Genomic DNA, 18,824 nt, shown 5'->3' with positions numbered 1-18,824 from the left:
TACATCTGCCCCCTACTCCCATTATATATGACAGATTGTCGAAGTGCTCATTTTATCTCATCTTCCAAAGTCATACTGGATAATTGGAATCTGTAAATTGTTTGTGTTCATGTGTTTCCATGTGACAGAAAGGCATTCCACTCAAGATACAATCCTGCTTCATATGATTGCATGGATTAATCACGATTTGTCTTTCCTATACCAATACATGATGTATAAATTTTAAGGATTTCAACATGTGCAAGACTTCGAAGTCTAACTGAGAAATAGATACATTGATATATTAATATAGAACGTAAAAAAATTACAGTTGGTGATTTGTCTTCTCACAGGGCACATGCTAGTGTCCCAGATAAGATGTGCACAGACAATGTAGACACAGCAGAAAACAGGGCAGTGCTGAAGAAAAAGGTAAAGCTTCCAGGCTAATTCTCAACTCCAATCCATTTTACAAAAAAAGAGATGTGAAATAATTTGTTGACTGGACCAACAAAAACAAATGCAAGTAACACTTGTAACAACCTACATGAAGACCTTCAAGTAGGGAGCTGCGTCAGCATGTGTAGGCTGCAAAGGAACAAGTAACAGGTTTATTCCATGCTGAAAAGAGAAGAAAAGAAACACAACGTTTCAGCCGTGGAGCCTTCTTCAGGTAAAGTAGAAGGGTCGAAGAAGGCTCCACTGCCGAAACGTTGTGCTTCTTTTCTTCTCTTTCAGCATGGAATAAACCTTTACTTGTTTCTTATATGAAGACTTGATCATAGAGATGAAAATAAGAGTAAAATTACATCACCTCATTCAGTTGCCCAGGGTCAGTTTCCTTTCTTCATTGTTGGACACAGTAACACTGCGACATGGGTGTAAATACTCATGTCTTCATGTATTTACCTTTTTTTCACGAACTGAAAATGTGGTATTCTTTGTACAGCATAACCTTTTGTGCTTCACGTGTACAAAACTACATGCTGTGTATATAGACATGCTTCAGTCGTTTGTAATGCACAAGTGGTCCCATGTGGACAGACTGTGCTAAGAACACCCTCTTGTTTGTGAATTTAGGGCCTAAGAGGCTTTGGCACATTGGAGGATGCACTGGTGGGGCTCTGCCAGTATCTCCAGTGGAGGCAGGACCTTGGGGTGGAATCAATCACTGCAGGGAGTCCAGAAATCATCTCCCTGCAGAACACAGGGAAAGCCCTGATACTGGAAGACAGAGACAACCAAGGTAGGCCGGTAGCTTCTTCACCATTTTGATTTAATCCTATCAGAGCTTCTGTGGTATATAAAATCTTTACTATTTTACAACAAAACTGAACACTGTTGGAACCCAGTCTCTCTAATTTCTCTAATATCTCCAAAGTGTACAGAGACTTAGCATATTAAGTCTGTTAATTATCTTGTGTACACCAGACTGCGAGTGGGCAGTGGGTTTGGTTATATAAACCTGAGCTGTGTGATATTGCTTTATGTAGCATGACAGCTCAAGAACTATTCCATCTGTCATGGTTAGGGACAAGACAGCTCTGTAATCGTATTAAAACCCTGAAGGCAGTTAAGCTCATGTCCAAGAAGTTAATTGCATTTTCCTGCTACAGCACTACTAAGCTGTAGTGGCACATGGGGAAGAATTTGTAACTTTGTAGAACAAACTCGAGCTCTGGGTAATTCAGGAGTAGATGTGCACACACTTTACTGTTGAATAACTTCCACTGCAAGGGGAATTTATTTGTGGGGTTTAAATCTGGTGCAAAGAATTGATGTAAAAGGCAGCAGTACATGTATGAGTAATATGAATACTTAGATTGAATTTCAAATTATATTTTCAAAACTTGTATCTGTCCTAAAATATGTTTTTTTTTTTAATTATGAGAACACTGTACTAAATTAGGGTCTCGTTTTACTGCCTCCCACAGGCCAATTATACTCATTGCAGTCAGCCTCTGTAATAACAAAGATGCGACCCAGGACAGTCTTACAAGGTTCATTGTATACTTGCTGGTAGGTTGTTTATTTGAGTATTGTAAGATAGGATAATGAAAATTCTGAAAATAGCACTTAACATGTAACTTATATTATGTAATATTCTTCATGTTTTTAGAAGAGAAAGGGACACATTTTCCATTAAAATGGGAATACAGTACTGTAATAAAGTTAGTGATTTTGACCCTGTTAAAGAAGATTTCTAAGAGGCTTCCAGCTGCTTTTAGAAGCAAAGGACAAATAGATTCATTTTTTGACAGTTTTGTAAAGATTAACATGTCATTTTCTATTACTGTACAATTGCAACTGGTTACACTAACCAGTGTGCAATAGAAAAACCAAGTTTTTTTTCCCAATCCAGACTAGAACATTGTAACAAAAAAGTATATACAAAACAAAGGAGTATGAACTTTCTTGTTTTTGCAGGAGATGGCAGGAGAGAGGTGTGATGAGGAAGTCTGTGACACCCTTTGCATCATTTTTGATATGAAAGACTTCTCAGTTAACTGCCTGGACTACTGTTTCATTAAGAGTATGATCTGGCTCCTATCCCACTACTACCCAGAAAGACTAGGGGTTTGGCTGTTTGTTAACCTCCCTCTGCCGTTCAGCAGGTGTTGGCCAATTATGTGTAAATGGTAGGTACTCAAAGGGAATATGAGGAAAGAAAATAATTACTACCATTAAGTCCCTAATGGCAAGCATAGATCAGCTGTCAGCTACATTGAACATTCTTTAGCATATTTAAATAATACCCTCTGCAGATGTCATTACCTAAGAATGTATTTCTTGAGTCTCGTATTTGATAACTGGACCGAAACCGTCTTGTCATTAAATTAAAAAATATCTTTAAAATATGAAACCTCCCCAAATGAAATTTGAAAGAATAATTTCTGTCCCATTTTGATAGATTGCTGTCTGAAAGTCGATGGTAGTACACAGATTGCTCTTCTGACATACAAAACGATCCTTTAGGCTTGATGAGAGGACAGCCAAGAACGTAGTTTTCGTCATCTGAGGAAGAACTCAAGCAGCACGTGCCTCTTACTGCACTCCTTTGGAACCTCCTTCCCTAATCCTGAAACATGACGAGAGAGCAGCTCATCTCTCTCGGTTTGTAAAGGTGTTACTACTGTCGATTTTACAGATTCATTAAAACTGTAAGTACTGACATCATTGTCTCAATCTTTGCAGTGACTTATGTTTCTACACTGAGTCTCTTAATTTTTTGTCTAATTTGCATATATTATTTAATTGTATGTTCAAACCATTAGTGCCATAGATAATTACTTATTGGTTATTATAATTCATATAATTCTGATTAGTTCAGAACAAATTGTACTGTAGTTTAAAAAAACTGACATGAAATAAATGCAGTAAATCTTAATGATAGGCAGTAAACTCTCTCTACAACACAATACAAAGTTTATTAAAGTCTATTTAGTTTAATGTTCATAAACATAAAATATTATTTGCTCATATTCCAACAGAATTTTCTTTTAATTACAGTACAAGAGAGACCATACATTATCCTTCTGTTCATGTGGGTTTTCAGTGGTTGCTCAAGTTTCTTCCTGACAGACATTCTAGCCCAGTTAATTGGTTTCCCCTACCTGTCTTGTCTGTGAGTGAGCTTGTTTGTGCACTAGGCTGGAGACTGGCACAACATCCAGGATGTAGTCCTGCACTGTTAGGTTCCTTGAGATACTCCAGACTTAGCAGCTTTCTTACAATGGATGGGCAGGTGAATAGTTTAAAAGTATGAACATGTTAATTAAAAAAAATGGTGATATGCGTATGGGAAACAAGTAGATACATACAGTATGTATTTTGCCCATTGCTTGCCAGGATAAACTCCTGCCCCCATGTGATGGATGGATATAGGTTTGGCGATATTTTGATGGGCTTTATTCAGAAAGTAAAAGCTGAATATAATGGTTTGAAAGTTGTCCTGTAGTTCCTCCTAGATTATGATGTTTGGCATTATAGTAGATTGAGGTCAATTGTGGGGATGTTCTCTGGTTTCCACTGGTCAGGCACACTTGGTTTCCAACATATTCTACACATTTCTACAGAGAAAAATACTTTGCAAACAAAACAGTAATACATTTCACTTAACCAAAAAGGAAATAAAGTAAAGACTAAGTAAAATGCCCACAGAAAATCAAGAAAGGATTGTAGATGATTCATTTTAGAGGTTTTTAGCATGATTTGTTAATTTTCTGCATTCAATAGAATGGGCAGCACAGTGACGCGGTAATTAGCATTGCTGCCTTTCAGTGCTGGGGCCCTGGGTTCGATTCCAGACCTGGGGTGCTATCTGTGTGGAGTTTACATGATCTCTCTATGTTCACGTGGGTTTCTTCCAGGTGCCCCGGTTTCCTGTTATAGTCCAAAGACATACTGGTAGGTTGACTGGCCTGGTGTGAGTGTGTCTGTGTCTGTGTCTGTCTGCCCTCCGATGGCATCCTGGACTGGCATCCTGTCCAGGGTGTACCCTGCCTTGCACCTGTTGCTTGCAGGGACAGACTATGGCTCCCCCCTACACCCCTGAATTGGAAGAAGCTGTCAGAAAATGCATGGATGAATAATTAATAAGTGCAATCAAAACACGCTGGTGATTTGGTACAACGGGGACTCAAAAAACAAAGCAAAAGGGAAAACACATAAAATGTCCCGAATTAGGCTACTTTCAGTGTAGTTGCATAATAGTTATACTAACCAGAAAAAGTACACTGCTAAAGCAATAAGACTTCATTTTTAATTATGTTGTTCATCCACAACAGTGCACCAAGGAGCTCACACAGCAAAATAAGTTTAAAACATTTGAATTGAGACAGGTCTGCAGAAAATAACTAATGAATATTTAACTTTTCCCAATATGGCAGTTTGGACACTGACCAGGTTCCATCTATGTCCCCAGCCTGTTTGCATAAAATATGGCCTACTCCATCCTTAAGTGATAGACTTGAAGATGGTTCTCGATTAGACAGCTTCAGCTATATATCTAAATAATCTTTAAGACCAAATATTATGTTATATAGACTTTTCAAGTGGATCTCTTAATATTATAATTATAATATGTGGTTTCTGAAAAAAAAAATACAGACTGTCTTTCTTCCAGATTACTCTATAATTGTTTTAAATTAGGCAATGGTTTCAAAAAAACGCTTCAAAAAACACAATTCCTTAACAAAACACATGTAAAAATAGCATATATCTTTTTATTATACATTCTCTACAAGTCCCATCACAGCTTTCTGAAAGATATGTGTAATAATATTGCAAATGGTATTTTTTTATCATGGAAACATATGCTTTCACCTGCTTCAACAAGCGTGAAGCTATACATTTTCAGAAATGTATGGATTGGCATTGTGAAGTACATAAATGAGTATTGGAAACTATAGCTTTCATCACCTTTTAATGCCTCTCAATATATATAGCGAGCAGTTTTAAAGGGGCAGGTTCAGAACTGCTCCAAATCTTAATTACAAATCTTACGTTTGTAGTTTCCTCCATCCTTTGTGACCCAATACACTGATTAAACCTAAGAAGTACCTTCATGAGAGGAAATGCTGATAAAATACAGTTATTTACATGGAAATAACAGTATTTTTAAGTAAACAGTACACTAGCTTGCAGAAGAAACATAAAAGGAGTTCAGTGTTCAACTGGAAGTAGTTCTCCCTACACAAACACCATACATACAGATCATGGAATGTTTTAAACTGAATTTAAAAAATAATGGGGATAGTTACAACACCCCCTCGTATGAGAAAGAAGATAAATACAGAGGCAAACAAAAACCTACTTGACGACAAAAACTGGAAACTTCTCAAGAAGAACCTTTATCTAATAGATAATTGCAGTATAGAAGCTAGCTTAGTACAGTATAAAATTAAGTTAAATATTCAGAATAAAAATAAAAAAGCAATATAATACTGTAAATATGGTTTCAGTAAAAATAAAATGAAGTTACCCTCACTGTAGCAACTGTCTATCCTGAAACCAAAACACTCAGAGTTTGATTTTTTTGGACGGAGGAGCCTGATCAGCTTTTGAGACATCATTACTGGCTGTGAATGGAATTCTTTGGCTCACTCTCTTGCCAATTGTCTCCACCTATAAAACCAAGACAAACAGAGAAGCAATTATAAGGCTATTTATGACGTAATTAAACTTTATACTCACAGTACAAAAGGAAAACAGATTTACCATTCTTTCCAATAGGAAAAGTATTTTGTATCATATCAAGATGTTTATGTTGTGACAAAAAATGATTAACATATTGCTTAATGTGACATTTGACAGATTAGATACAAATTGAGCTTTTTACAGTAAATTGTACTACCGATTTCCTCAGCTGACCCAAGTATACTTCTGAATTTTGGTAAATGAACACTCAGTCTTATTTTTTGGATTGCACAGTGTTCTTATTTTAAAAAATCTGCCCTAGAGGAATGTATGATGTAGGTTGCCTCGGAAACCATTTTCATTCAAGCAACCAGGAAGCCCAAAATAAACAGATTTTTTAAAAGATATTCATCTCTTCAAAGATACACTGGTTTCTTCCAAAATTTTGCTTCTTCCAAAAACAACAAAGCGCTACCTTCTTTTTTAATAAAATATGAGACTACCAAAATACACAAGCACACATATCTTTCATTGTGAGCTATTTAAATTTAAATGTTAACCATCCTCAATATATGATTCCACAAGAATAAAGAAACAATCCTTAAAAGAGGTATTAACCTTTTTTTCCTGTGTAGAATGTACAACATACTGTATGTAACACTTTGTGGGATAAATTATTCTGATGCATTTGTGATAATTGCATGAAAGAGGACCCAAATTACCTGGAACCCTATGTGCTGTAACTGGTCATGCAAACTGTCCAGGATTCTTCTGCCATCAAAGATGAAGGCGGGCTTCAGCATTGCCTTGTATATTCTTTCATAGTCCAGCTCCTGTAATAGATAAAACACCTTTAGACCTCAAGGGATCCTTAGATATCTGCAATATTTAGGACTGACACGAGCAATACAGTTCTGGCCTCGACTGAAGTCTGGACTCATGTTTCTTACCCTGAACATGTCCCACTCTGTGCAAATCACAATGGCATGAGCATTCTCACAGGCCTCATAGGGATCGCTGGAAATTGTGACCAGGCGAGACACTGAAGTGCAACAGAGAAAGAACAAATTATGAAGCAGAAACAGTTTAAAAGTCCTACATATGGGCTTCTCCAATGGCAACGTGTTCAGCAAACAGGTTCTAAGCCCCTTAAATGTAAACTAAAGGATAATTTTGAAGAAAAAAAATGTAATTAAAGCACATATGGTAACCATATGTAAAAATCTATGCCTTACTGGCACATTAAAAAAAAAGAAACGTCAACAGCTGTCTTGCAGATTGTACTTAAAAACAGAACATCTAAATGTTTGACATAGAGTAAATTAGGGTTTATAAATGGCTTCCTGTTGAAACAATGACTAAGCATTATCCAGGTTAAGGGAAAATTACGACAAGTCTATTATGTGAATTGTAAAAGCATTGCAGGTCCTTATATTCACACCGAGGTTTTGAAAAATACTTGTTGGAGGAAGTGGGGTACTTTGTTTCCGATACGAACGAGCAACACAAGGTGTACCTCTATTTGGGTCATCATCTGAGGCGGTGGGTTGAGACAGGTCCTGAATTATCTGCTCTTTCTTTACTTTGGGGTCATAAATATGCAGACGAGCCCCTTCATCCATCAGGTAACGACTGATATAGATACTGGACGATTCTCTGCAAAAATAAGACAGGGATGTAACTATACATATATAAATAACTTTTTAGGGTGAAATAATTATATCTTCTCCTCCTTTCATTTTGAAACTGCAGTGATAAACAAGTCTGATCCAGTTGGATCTGCAGGTTCTTCTGAACTTGAACTTTATTGCCATATGTAACCGGTACTGGTACAATGGAATTCTTACATACAGAAGTCTCTCGATTGTAAAACAAGTGTAAAAAACAAAACAAAGTGCAAACAGTGCATCAAGACAATGCACAAACAAACAATAGACAATGTGCAAGTAAACATGTAGACAGTTTGAATGTAACTTTCATCCTTCTTGCTGCCACGTGGACATTGGACTGACCCTCACCCTTTTCCCGGTGGGTGATGAGCCCACAGGTCTTCTCTTTATACCCATTTCAGGATGAGCCTGGCCATGTTATGGGGGTGGCCCAGCCACCAGACACATGCCCGCAAACTCCACCCCACTGCTTGGCTGCAGGGATGGTAGATCCCAGTATTTCTGATTTGAATAAGGTTGTCACAGTCATCTTCTCAACTGTCATGAGGTTTCTGGGGTGGATCGTTTTTGTCTGGTACCTCATACCAGGTATGATGAGGTTACCCTTCTTCAAGGGAGACCTTACCAGGATCAGAAGGCTCTAGATGGCGTGGGTTTGGGGTTGATCAGAATACATGAGACCCTCCACCACTACAAGACATTGATCTTCAGAAGGAAGAAGCAGCAGTAGTGAGGTTTCTTCACACCGCTGATGGGCTTACTCTGCGACAAGGTGAAAAGCTTGGCCAGCAAAGCCTTTTGTTAAGGGTGCTACGCTGCTAGATCAAGAGACGCAAGTTCGGGAGATCTGAGCACCTGATGAGAAGAATGATTATCGGCAACACTTGTGCAATGAGCGGACACATCAGAGATGACTCAGGACATATTAGAGGGACAAATAACTAGTTTATAAGATGGCCTGTAAATACCCCAAGTCCTGAAATGTTGCACAGTAAAAAGATTTTTGGTCCTCCCCACATAATGCTGCTGTTACCCTTAACAGGACTGAATGAACATGGGTGGACAGACTAAAACTGTTTTGTGTCAATGAATTTGACATTTTTAAGGTCTTAAAAATTTATGAACTCAAGATCCCTATAATCCCTACTGGACTGCAAGCAACAAGAATCCATGTTTTTTCCCCCTGTTTTAATCACGTAGAACCCTCACAGCTGAAAAAGTTAAGAGGTCGACTTTCCATTTCAGCTTTTGAGCAACATTATTTCTATGTACCTCGTGTCTCCCGTGTTCTTCTTGAAGGCAAACCCAAGGAGAGCAATCTTTTTGTCAGTTACAGTGTTGAAGAGACAACCAATGATCCTGGAGGAGAACCGCTGACGTTGGTAGTCATTGATTTCTATGACCTGTGAAATTTCAGGGCACATGTAAACGGTTTTGCATTGAAAGACTGATTGATTTGAACTGAGCAAAAAGATTGTACAAAAAAACTGACATTAAAAGAAAGGTTATGCAAATAAAGGCACACAAGGGATGTGTAGATTGACAGCAGAATTATCACCTTGCAGTCAGAACTCAGAATCAGTTGGGACATATGACCTTTAACAAACATTAGGTGAGTGAATGGCACTTTTCCCTTAGAACTACAATTTCAATACCACTGTCCAATGTGAAAGGGGCCACTGTCTTGTGGTCCTTTCGATGAGGTGTTAGGAAGACCCCATGGCACTGTGCATAAGAGTACAAGCATTCACTCTGGTGTCCTGGCTCAATTCTGCTTTGCTCAATTTGGCCTACCTAAATTTTATTAAATTCAATTGGAAGTAATTTCTCACTTCACTTCCTGATCTACTAATGTAATGGGGCTGCTGGCACAAAATGCCTACTACACATCACTGAAGTAGGGGCAGCAAATGAATGATGTTTCTTAGTACATATGTAAAGTAATTTGCAGCCCATTGGGATAAACAGTGCTATATGTTGTTGTTGTTGTTGTTATTACTATTATAGATATGGAAGCCAGATTACGTTATGTAATCGCAGGCAAATAATAAGGAACACATTTTGCACAACACATTTAAAAGACCACCCTACCTGCTGCCAGTATCTTGCAACTTCAGGCAAGTTGAGAGCCTCACAGAGGTAAACGAGGTTAAGAACATCTTTCTGGAAGCAACTACCACCAAAACCTGGAATAATTAAAACTCAGCTTAATTAACACTTCAGTGGATAATACAACAAGCTTTCAATGTTGCTACACAATATTTACTCTTCAAAAATATATGGGACTCCAGCATGGAGAAAAAGGAAAGGCAAGCACACTCTCCTATGAGAGCAATTACTCTTTCCTGACAAGCTACAAGCTCTACAGCTGACTGGAGGACTGGCACACCTCCTCCTGATATTACTCCAAACCACAAGTTTTCCCGATATTAATTTCAATTTTAAACTTAAACACCTGAGTTATTCTCCTTTGACTACAATAATTAAGCAATAAGTAAAACAATTTTCCAATTTTTTAAAATCTTATTGACCAAACCTCCTGCATTCTGTCTGGTTTAAATTTGTTTAAATTTCATTAAAGTGCAAGCAGCACATTAGCAAGCAGTACATTTCTTAGTACCTTGATTACTGTATCAAACACATTACCAGAAAAAATTCTCCTCTTATATTTTGCTCATTAAGTACATATTTGTCAGAAATCTCCATAATAAGCAGCCAGGGATTTTATAAAGAGCTTCTGCTAAGCAACCACTGCACTGCTGCCTGTCAGCTCTTAAAAACCTGCTGATCCAGCAAAAGCAAGGAAAATGTGAACAGACTGATAATGGCACAGTGACTAAAACAATAAGATGCCATTACTGGCATATTTCCCTCAGCAGTCAGAACAGGAGACAAAACACTGTCTTCCTTGAGCTTTCCTTGTCCTTCCCTACTCTGAATCCACCCATCCTGCCACCTCACCCACGCTGGCCTTCAGAAATCTGCTCCCGATCCTCTGGTCTGTGCCAATCGCATGCGCCACCTCTTCTACGTCTGCCCCCGTCACTTCACAGAGCGCGCTGATGGAGTTTATACTGCTGATCCTCTGGGCCAGGAAGGCATTGGCAGCCTGCAGAGGAAAGAGTCAATGCAGAGCAGTGTGCCAGAATTACTCTTCCATTCTTTCGTGATCGAATTAGTGCCCTCCAGTTGTTGTTTTTTTTTTTTTTAAAAGTGCAGTTTTCAAACCAGCTCTATTCTGGAAATGAAGTGGTGTTTGAGGTCATCCATGAATCGGGATTAAAACTGACAGCAATAAGCAGCAAACACTTTCATTAGTGAATTGATACAGCCTGTAAATAAATGACAACTACAAAACGTTAATGGAGTAAGGTACTCTTGTCCCCAAGCAAATGCACGAACACTGAACAAATAAATATTTGATAGCCTAACGGCAAAAATAAATCCATCAGAAACACCTGCTCAATGACTGGGTACAAATATTCTAAGACACTCTGAAACAGTAGTTCTTGAGGTCTATGTTGACAATCAAAGATATGGCTTATTAGTAACACCCATGATTCAATAGTAAAAGGCAGATAAAAATCTGTAAACATTCAGCAAGAGTAAAGGAAGACTACAAAATAGAAAACAAACAAAGACCATCAAATAAGAAATAAAGCTCATGCTTACATTTATTCATTTTTGTAAAACAGAGGCAATCTGAAGCCTGTAATTGATAACTTCAACTGACTGGACTCCTACAGTCAGTGAATGAAACCACAGACCACACAAATGTTATTTGGAATTTCCCTTGAGTAGACGTTTAGTATCAAGTCACCACCAGGTGGTTGAATTTTCTAGAACGCATTAATGTGTAAAGTACTTCGAGTGGGGAGCTGCAAAACCTTTCAGTGTATATTATTGCTTTCAGACAGTAATGTTGGAACTTCTATCTGAAGAAAGGGAAATTTAGGTTATGTACCAGTTTAGAAAGCTCAGAGGACCATGTGTTGGTGGTGATGATTTTGTTCTTGGGTACCCAGTGCTCATAGATGTTGCGGAGAGCCTCAATTGCCCTTTGCCCCTCGGGAGTCTCGTCCCCACCAATGAGAACTCGATCAGGATTTTTTAGGTCAGAAATAGCGGTGCCTTCAGCAAGGAACTCTGGATTGGAGAGGACCTACAGGAAAATGAATTAACACATATTCATTCAGGGAACTAATAATAAGAAACTAAAGCTACTGAAATAAAGTACACGATGGCCTTCATTACAAAATAAGATTCAGGAGTACAATAACACTTTCTAAAATGCAATGTTTTAGGAAAAATAATACATCTTGAAATGCAATTATACTAAATACATAGGTAACACAGAGTATTGCTACAGCAGCCCTTTTACACCATACCAATGCTGCTCAATAAGGTTAATCTACAGGATGGGCCATCATCTTTACTATAAATGTAGCTGCTTCATGATGTACCATATATAGTAGAATTTCAAAATGTCTTTATGTATACAATTTTCTTAACTTTTACATATTCATAATTCCTTATTAAGCATTGACCAGTCCCTGTGACTATAATCATGGCAACATACTTGTTAAGAAAAGATGCCTATGTTGTGATACCTGAAAGCTGAGATTAGATTTAGTGTTGGCATTAAATATCCTCCGAATGCTCTCTGCGGCACGGACAGGAACTGTGCTCTTCTCCACCACAATCTTGCAACCACTGGACACATCTGCTATCCGCCGTGCACAAGCCTCGATGTACTTCAAGTCAGCAGCTCGCCCTTTTCCGATGCCGAACGTCTTTGTGGGCGTATTGACCTGAAAACAGAATCCAAACTAATCATTTCTAAAGCGTTCTCATCTTCATCTTCCTGTCCCGATGGTTGTGCTCCATACTGTTTAACATTCTTTCAATTATATTATTTGTACTTGTCCTGACGCCCTCAGATCATTCAGAATCAATACACAGATGAGCCCCATTTGTAAAGCATGACACAGAACTCTTTTAAACATAGTTAATTATTTTTGCCCATTTTTTTAGTTGATAGAAGCTTTGCTTTCAACTTTAGGTGAACCTCCATTAAAGAAGTCTACGAAAGACACCCAATACAGTGAGTGGAAAGGAAGCAGTGAGTGAACACAGATATCTTTCTTACTGATATGAATACTAGGTCTGCATCTTTAATGGCACTGTTGATATCGGTGGAGAAGAAAAGATTGACCCCTCGGCATGAATCCACCACTTCCTGGAGACCAGGCTGAAAGGAAACCCAAAGAAACAATAATATCATCTCTGCAATACTATTGATAGCCATTTCTATTCTTAGAAAACTGACAAACACCTAGCCCATGTTTGGCCAATATAAGAACATTGGATATTTCAACTTGTTAGGTTTGACACCTAAATTACACATTTAAAGTACATTATATTAGGAAAATCCTAGTAGGCGGTAGCAACAGAAAACTAAAGTAAAGGTAAAAATATATTTCTTTGCATCAAGTAAAAGCAAACCTCAACACACGAACACCTCTGTATAATCAAATTATTGACATCAATTTAGGAATCTCCTTAGATGATGTCTGTGTTGTTACCTCAAAAATAGGAAGACTGTCTGAATTCCAAGCTTTAATCCTTTCCTCATTCACATCTACCACTGTGACTTTGATCTCAGGGCACATCTGAGCAATGACACTGCAGGTGGGTCCACCGACGTAACCAGCCCCAATACAACAGATCCTCTTCACCTGAACCATCTTCATTCACCCCTTGCTGAAAGGCAAATGGAAGGGTAAGGATCAAGTGAGACTGAAAGGTTCAAACTTTGAACAAACAGTCTTTTATGAAGCACAAAGATTCTTGGCTGTGGGCACTATAGTACTACACTTACATACATGTTGAATCTCAAGTAATTTACTGTAGCTATTTAATGAGTGTGTGCATCTTTTGATTTGATTATTACTAGCCAGTAAAAGTGCAGATTAAAGCCAGAAACTTGCTTATCCCGTTGTGGAATGTACTAGACAATATTCAAATTAACCTAAGTATTAGTTTCACAATGTTCCTCTGATTTTAGAGCTATAGCAGTAATTAGGGAGACTACCAAGATTACCTGTTATTTTCTTGACTCCATGCAATGTAGTGTTTATGATGTGGAGGTGTGACATTAGACCATTCAAATCAAAAGACAGGTACAACCAAGATGAAAACATAAAACTTAAATAAAAACCTTAGCCATATACAAAATCCCAGTTAACCCCAAATAACAGAATATCAGAAACTTTAAGTAATTATATGATTAACAGTGGTCATATTATTGCCACAGTAAATACAGTAAAATGAATAATAAACTATATCTTGGCTCAACAAGAAACTGAATATTTCTATTCTATTAATAATTCTAAGTCTGAATATATTCCATCATAAAATAAATTCTATATTTGGCCACAGATTACTTTACACAATTTACTTATTTTCTGTGTACTTAGGTATTTTGCAGTCTAAAAGGAAATAAATTCTGTACAATTCATATACCTTTGTAACAAAACCCTAGTAACTGTATCTTTAATTAGCTCCCTTCTACATCTCTCATTCATCTTATTAGGCAAGTTACAGCAAATAGGATATTTTGACTACTTAGTAGAATGGATATACAGCATATATTAATTTTCGAAATAATGAGGAAAAACAAGTAGATCAAATCATTTGTGCTTCTTTCCCACAGCAGAGACTGTATAAATTGGATACATGTCAGGAGTGTAGAACTGGTATCTATAAAACAAGCACATTTTCTAATTTTATCCAATGGATTTTTGTGCTTCAAATAAAAACATAAAACATGACCCACAACCCTCCTTTCAAACTTTTCAGATTACTTTTCTCTACCTTTCTCCCTCTGTTAGTAAATAAATACAATTAATATAAATACAATTAATGCTTCAGACTAGAGTAATCCCTATTTCGCCAGGGATAACCAACATCTCCCAAAATATATTGCTTTGATTTCTGGAGCGGCTCCTCTGTGCATTCTTTCTGGGAGTTTAACACTGGCACCCTGTATCCGACTCCTAACTTACTCAGACTGGTCCAGACTCTACACATTCCACAGGCCTGCTCAATCCAAGAGAGCCAAAAAGTAATCAAGAAGTCTACAATTGCATCATTATTCCAGCACCATGAAACACAACAGCTAAACCACAAAAAAAATAAATAAACTATTAGTGTAATTTTTCAAGACAGTGGCTTGCTGCACTATCAAACTCAAAGGCTCCTTTGTACTCTGTTGTGGGGTATTTACAATACACTGTTGTGTATCATTATTAGTTGCAAGCGTAAGAACAAATAAAATCACAGATTTTTTTAAACTATGCTCTTAGTAAAGTAATAAGGACATAGCATCTTTGCTTTATTTAATAAAATAATAGTGAAATCATGGTATTTACATGTTCAGCAGACAATGCACAAGAAATAGATTTTGCAGAAGTAAAATTCTGATAAATAAAGAGAAGTATAATTGATAGTCATTTGTAGCTGGTGTGGGGAAAATGATTATTGTGGTTTTTTTAATGTTGTTGAATAGATCAAAACCCCCGAAGCCTTAAGATGTTCTGTTCAGTCCAGGTGTTTTCACAGACTTTGTTAAGAGGTAGTGAGGGAATTCTAATAGCACTCGCTGAGCATGTAAACATGTTTCAACTTGCATACAACAGTAGCAGAACAATCTTCAACTTTAAGACCTGAACCATATTGCCATCTTTATTTGCTTAGTATCATTTAATAAAAAATAAAGTTCAGTATCTGTACTGTATATTGTACTGCATAGTGGCTTAAAAAAAGCTTTAAAAAAGGCAGATTTTTTTTTTCAAGAGTAACCTGAAAAAATACTGAATTCTGCTAAGTATTTAAGCAAATCTTCACAACGGTAAGAAAACAGTAAGGGTGGAGCGGTGGCTCTGTGGTTAAGGATCTGTGCCTGTGACTGGGAGGTTGCTGGTTCAAATCCTGTGGCTGGCAGAGAAATCCTACTCTGGTGGGCCCCTGAGTAAGGCCCTTAACCCCAACTGCGCCAGGGGTGCTGTACAATCTCTGACCCCAAGCTTCTCTCCCTTTCTGTGTGTCTCATGGAGAAAAGCTGGGGTATGTGAAAAGACAAATTCCTAACGCAAGAAATTGTATAGGGTTAATAAAGAAACATTATCATTAAAATGAGACACACTGGCAAGTGGAAAGAACAAACTACAGAAAAAGGAAAGCCATTAGGTTGACATTTTAATGATAGCATTTCATTGTTCCCTACAACCTTATCAGGCTGTATCCTGAAAGACTGTATAGGAACGGTTTCCACATCATTACTAAGTACTCTACATGTCCTACATCCTGTGTGTTAATAAGGGCCTCCTGTCCTCAATACTGAAACTGACTGTAACTTAATTTCTCTTTGTGCCATCTGGTTCAGGTACCTGTGAGAAGTCAGTAGTGTTACAAGTAGGTTTCACAATGATCAGTGGGAATAGCCCACTTCAATCTCTGTGGAACACTCAGACAGAAGTGACAAGGAATCACCACTAAAGGCTCTGTTTAAATTTTAAAAGATTAAGAACCATATTTGTTTTTAGGTGTATCTAGGTTTTTTACGAGGCATGTGTCTCACAGTGTTAGTGGCCACACATTATCTGCAGGCTTCTTATATTTTGATTTGTCACAACGCCATCTCTTCCATGCTGGGTCCCCAAAGGCTGTAATGGCTTGTCTGCGTGGACTTCCGTCTGCAGTAAGTATTACATTACATATACTTCCCATTATGTATTACTTGAACTGCTAGATTTAGCAGCAGTACCAAGGGTGAGGTTGGAATTGCTCATCTTCCCCATATACCATGTGAATTTACCAAAATAAAAAACAACCTGAACAATATAGTTTACAGTACATCTCACACAAGGCATCTATGGACAATTACAGCCATAGGTTGCTTTTATAAAACGTATAACCCATTAATAAGCCTATGTCTCCCCTTTAAAAATAGTACTGAAATGTGTTTTCTGTACAATACTTCTCTAAGTTTTCATTTCTACATCTGATCTTGCAAAAAACAAAATCAGAATTGAGGGGTACATTTGAGACATGGGTGCTATAGATATATCACAAGATAATAAAGCCATAGAACTGATTACAGATTTTCCCAAATGTATCACAGCACAGAATAAAGACAAAGTAAGAAATCCCACACAAATGTGACGCATACTGAGAGATCTTTTAGGAGTCTAAAATTAAAATCCCACTCTTAGTCACTGGGTTAAAAACTCACCCGCCTTAGACATCAATTATCCTACTCATGTAAACCGACAGAACTAAGTAACGACAACATTAATTCATGCTTTCTAAAAACTTAACATAGACGGATCATTATATTTAGATCTTAATTCATGTCTTTAATTTTGTGTTAAATTTTAGCGAGGCATTTTTCAGGAGGCGGGGAAAACACAAGAGGTTACGAGCTGCAAAATTAACTATTTTAAATACCTCGCATACGCATACCCGGCTTTACCGTGTTCTCAGAACTTATTACTGTAAATGATCGAAGTGCCAAAAAAAGGTATTTATTAAATTAAGGTCTTTATTTAAAAACAAAAACAAATGAAGAGATTATGATTAGTTTGATCATGGATCATCTTAAATCTGTTAACTTCATGCAAGAAAACACCCAGAGAAAGACGCGTACCCACAAGCTACTTATGAAATGCTTTAAATTAAAGAAAAAAAATCAGCTGCTAGTTAAATAACCTGCTGTGAGTATCTACTGAGTCCTAATAAACGCTACGTTTTTATAGAGGATGTTGGAGTACTTAAAAAGAAGTCGGACTTCGCGTTTCTGCATTTCTTACCCAAGTGGCAACGAAAAGACTAAATACCCCTGCAAACCAAATAGAAAGTCGCAGCGATCCCTAACATCCAATCAGACCTTGAGGGGACGGGATTTAAGGTAGTAATACGAGACAAGTTTCTACTGAATGAAAAACCACTACTGCCAACTGGACACTTCGGACTGACCCTTCGATTAAGATGAGAAAAAAAGAGTGCCGTGCGTTTTTTTTAAATAAAGATCACTGCGGTTTGCTGACATTAATACAAGTAATGGGCAGTGCTGGCAAACTAGTTAGAGGAAATTGCAGGCATTCCGTTAAAAAAACCGGCTCTGTGGTTGTTCCAGTTCTATTATTCAAAAAGTAGCGAAGAGACAAAAAGTACACTGCATCTCTTTCGGCGATGTCCAATATTACTACTGTAATAACAAGACAAATATTACAACCGTTAACACAGAAAGCACAGTTAAAAAAAAAAGCCTCGGCACCAATTGCTTCTCTATAAAAAGGCTGGGTCCACGAAAATAAATACTCCGATTCCATCTCAGAAGTCAAAGCTATGTGTTGCTTTACTTTATAATCAGACGAATTCAAATCCGAACGTGTTTAAAAAATAATAATTACCTTCTCCTTACTGTAAACTGCTCACAGTCCTCGGAAGATTTAAGGTAGCTCAGGGCAGTTCTCCCTTTTCTACACGCCTGCAGCAGCAGGGGTAGGGGTGGGATCTTGACATCACTTCCTCAATGGTCCCTGCGTAAGGACTGGGTTGGTCGTCTCTTAAATTTAAGGGTTTATGCGAAGAGAATTATGTTTCTTCTGTTGCTTTTTTACAAACATAAATAGAAAAAGCATCGTGCTTTTCTAACGTTTGTTATATCTCAATCAGTGTTGTTGACGTTCAAATCTAAAACAATCTGCACGGCGTATTCAATTCTTTTTCACAGCTCCTGAAATTCACTGCATTGATTTAAATTCTTTAAATGGCTCTTACCTATAAATACAACAGGACACTTCTATGCGCCTTCTTTAATATTTCTATTTTTAAACTGCGCTGCCTGCCCTGTTAGGTGTAATTCGCCAGCAAAACTGCACTGTCGGCAGCTCCTATGAAAGCATCTTCACTATAACTTTTTTATTTTGCGTGATATTGAATGTTTTTCTGTTGTATTTCTTAGTTTTTACC

General features: G+C 37.5%; 1 protein-coding gene and 1 long non-coding RNA gene across 2 annotated transcripts; one reads left to right on the top strand and one right to left on the bottom strand.

Annotated features, from left to right (window-relative positions):
- Positions 1 to 1,063: 1,063 nt before the first annotated feature.
- LOC148650525 (uncharacterized) lies at positions 1,064 to 3,144 on the top strand. Its single transcript, XR_015925843.1, has 3 exons — positions 1,064 to 1,225; positions 1,914 to 1,998; positions 2,407 to 3,144. It is a non-coding gene; the product is annotated as an uncharacterized LOC148650525 (long non-coding RNA).
- Positions 3,145 to 4,169: 1,025 nt separating this feature from the next.
- LOC148650524 (UDP-glucose 6-dehydrogenase-like) lies at positions 4,170 to 18,414 on the bottom strand. The gene is made up of 12 exons (XM_088604398.1): positions 18,263 to 18,414; positions 13,373 to 13,550; positions 12,937 to 13,038; positions 12,398 to 12,598; positions 11,752 to 11,949; positions 10,749 to 10,896; positions 9,879 to 9,973; positions 9,060 to 9,190; positions 7,634 to 7,773; positions 7,068 to 7,159; positions 6,840 to 6,950; positions 4,170 to 6,105 (listed from the first exon to the last, which is right to left on the bottom strand). Exons 2-12 carry the CDS (start codon positions 13,538 to 13,540, stop codon positions 6,001 to 6,003), a joined length of 1,491 nt encoding a protein of 496 aa, XP_088460524.1. The 5' UTR covers positions 13,541 to 13,550; positions 18,263 to 18,414; the 3' UTR covers positions 4,170 to 6,000.
- Positions 18,415 to 18,824: the final 410 nt, after the last annotated feature.

The sequence above is a fragment of the Lepisosteus platostomus genome, chromosome 13 (assembly GCF_059453375.1).
Source record: "Lepisosteus platostomus isolate fLepPlt1 chromosome 13, fLepPlt1.hap1, whole genome shotgun sequence".
Lineage (NCBI taxonomy): Eukaryota > Metazoa > Chordata > Actinopteri > Semionotiformes > Lepisosteidae > Lepisosteus > Lepisosteus platostomus.
Note: the sequence above shows the minus strand (reverse complement) of the source record. Positions and strands in the feature narration are given on the sequence as shown.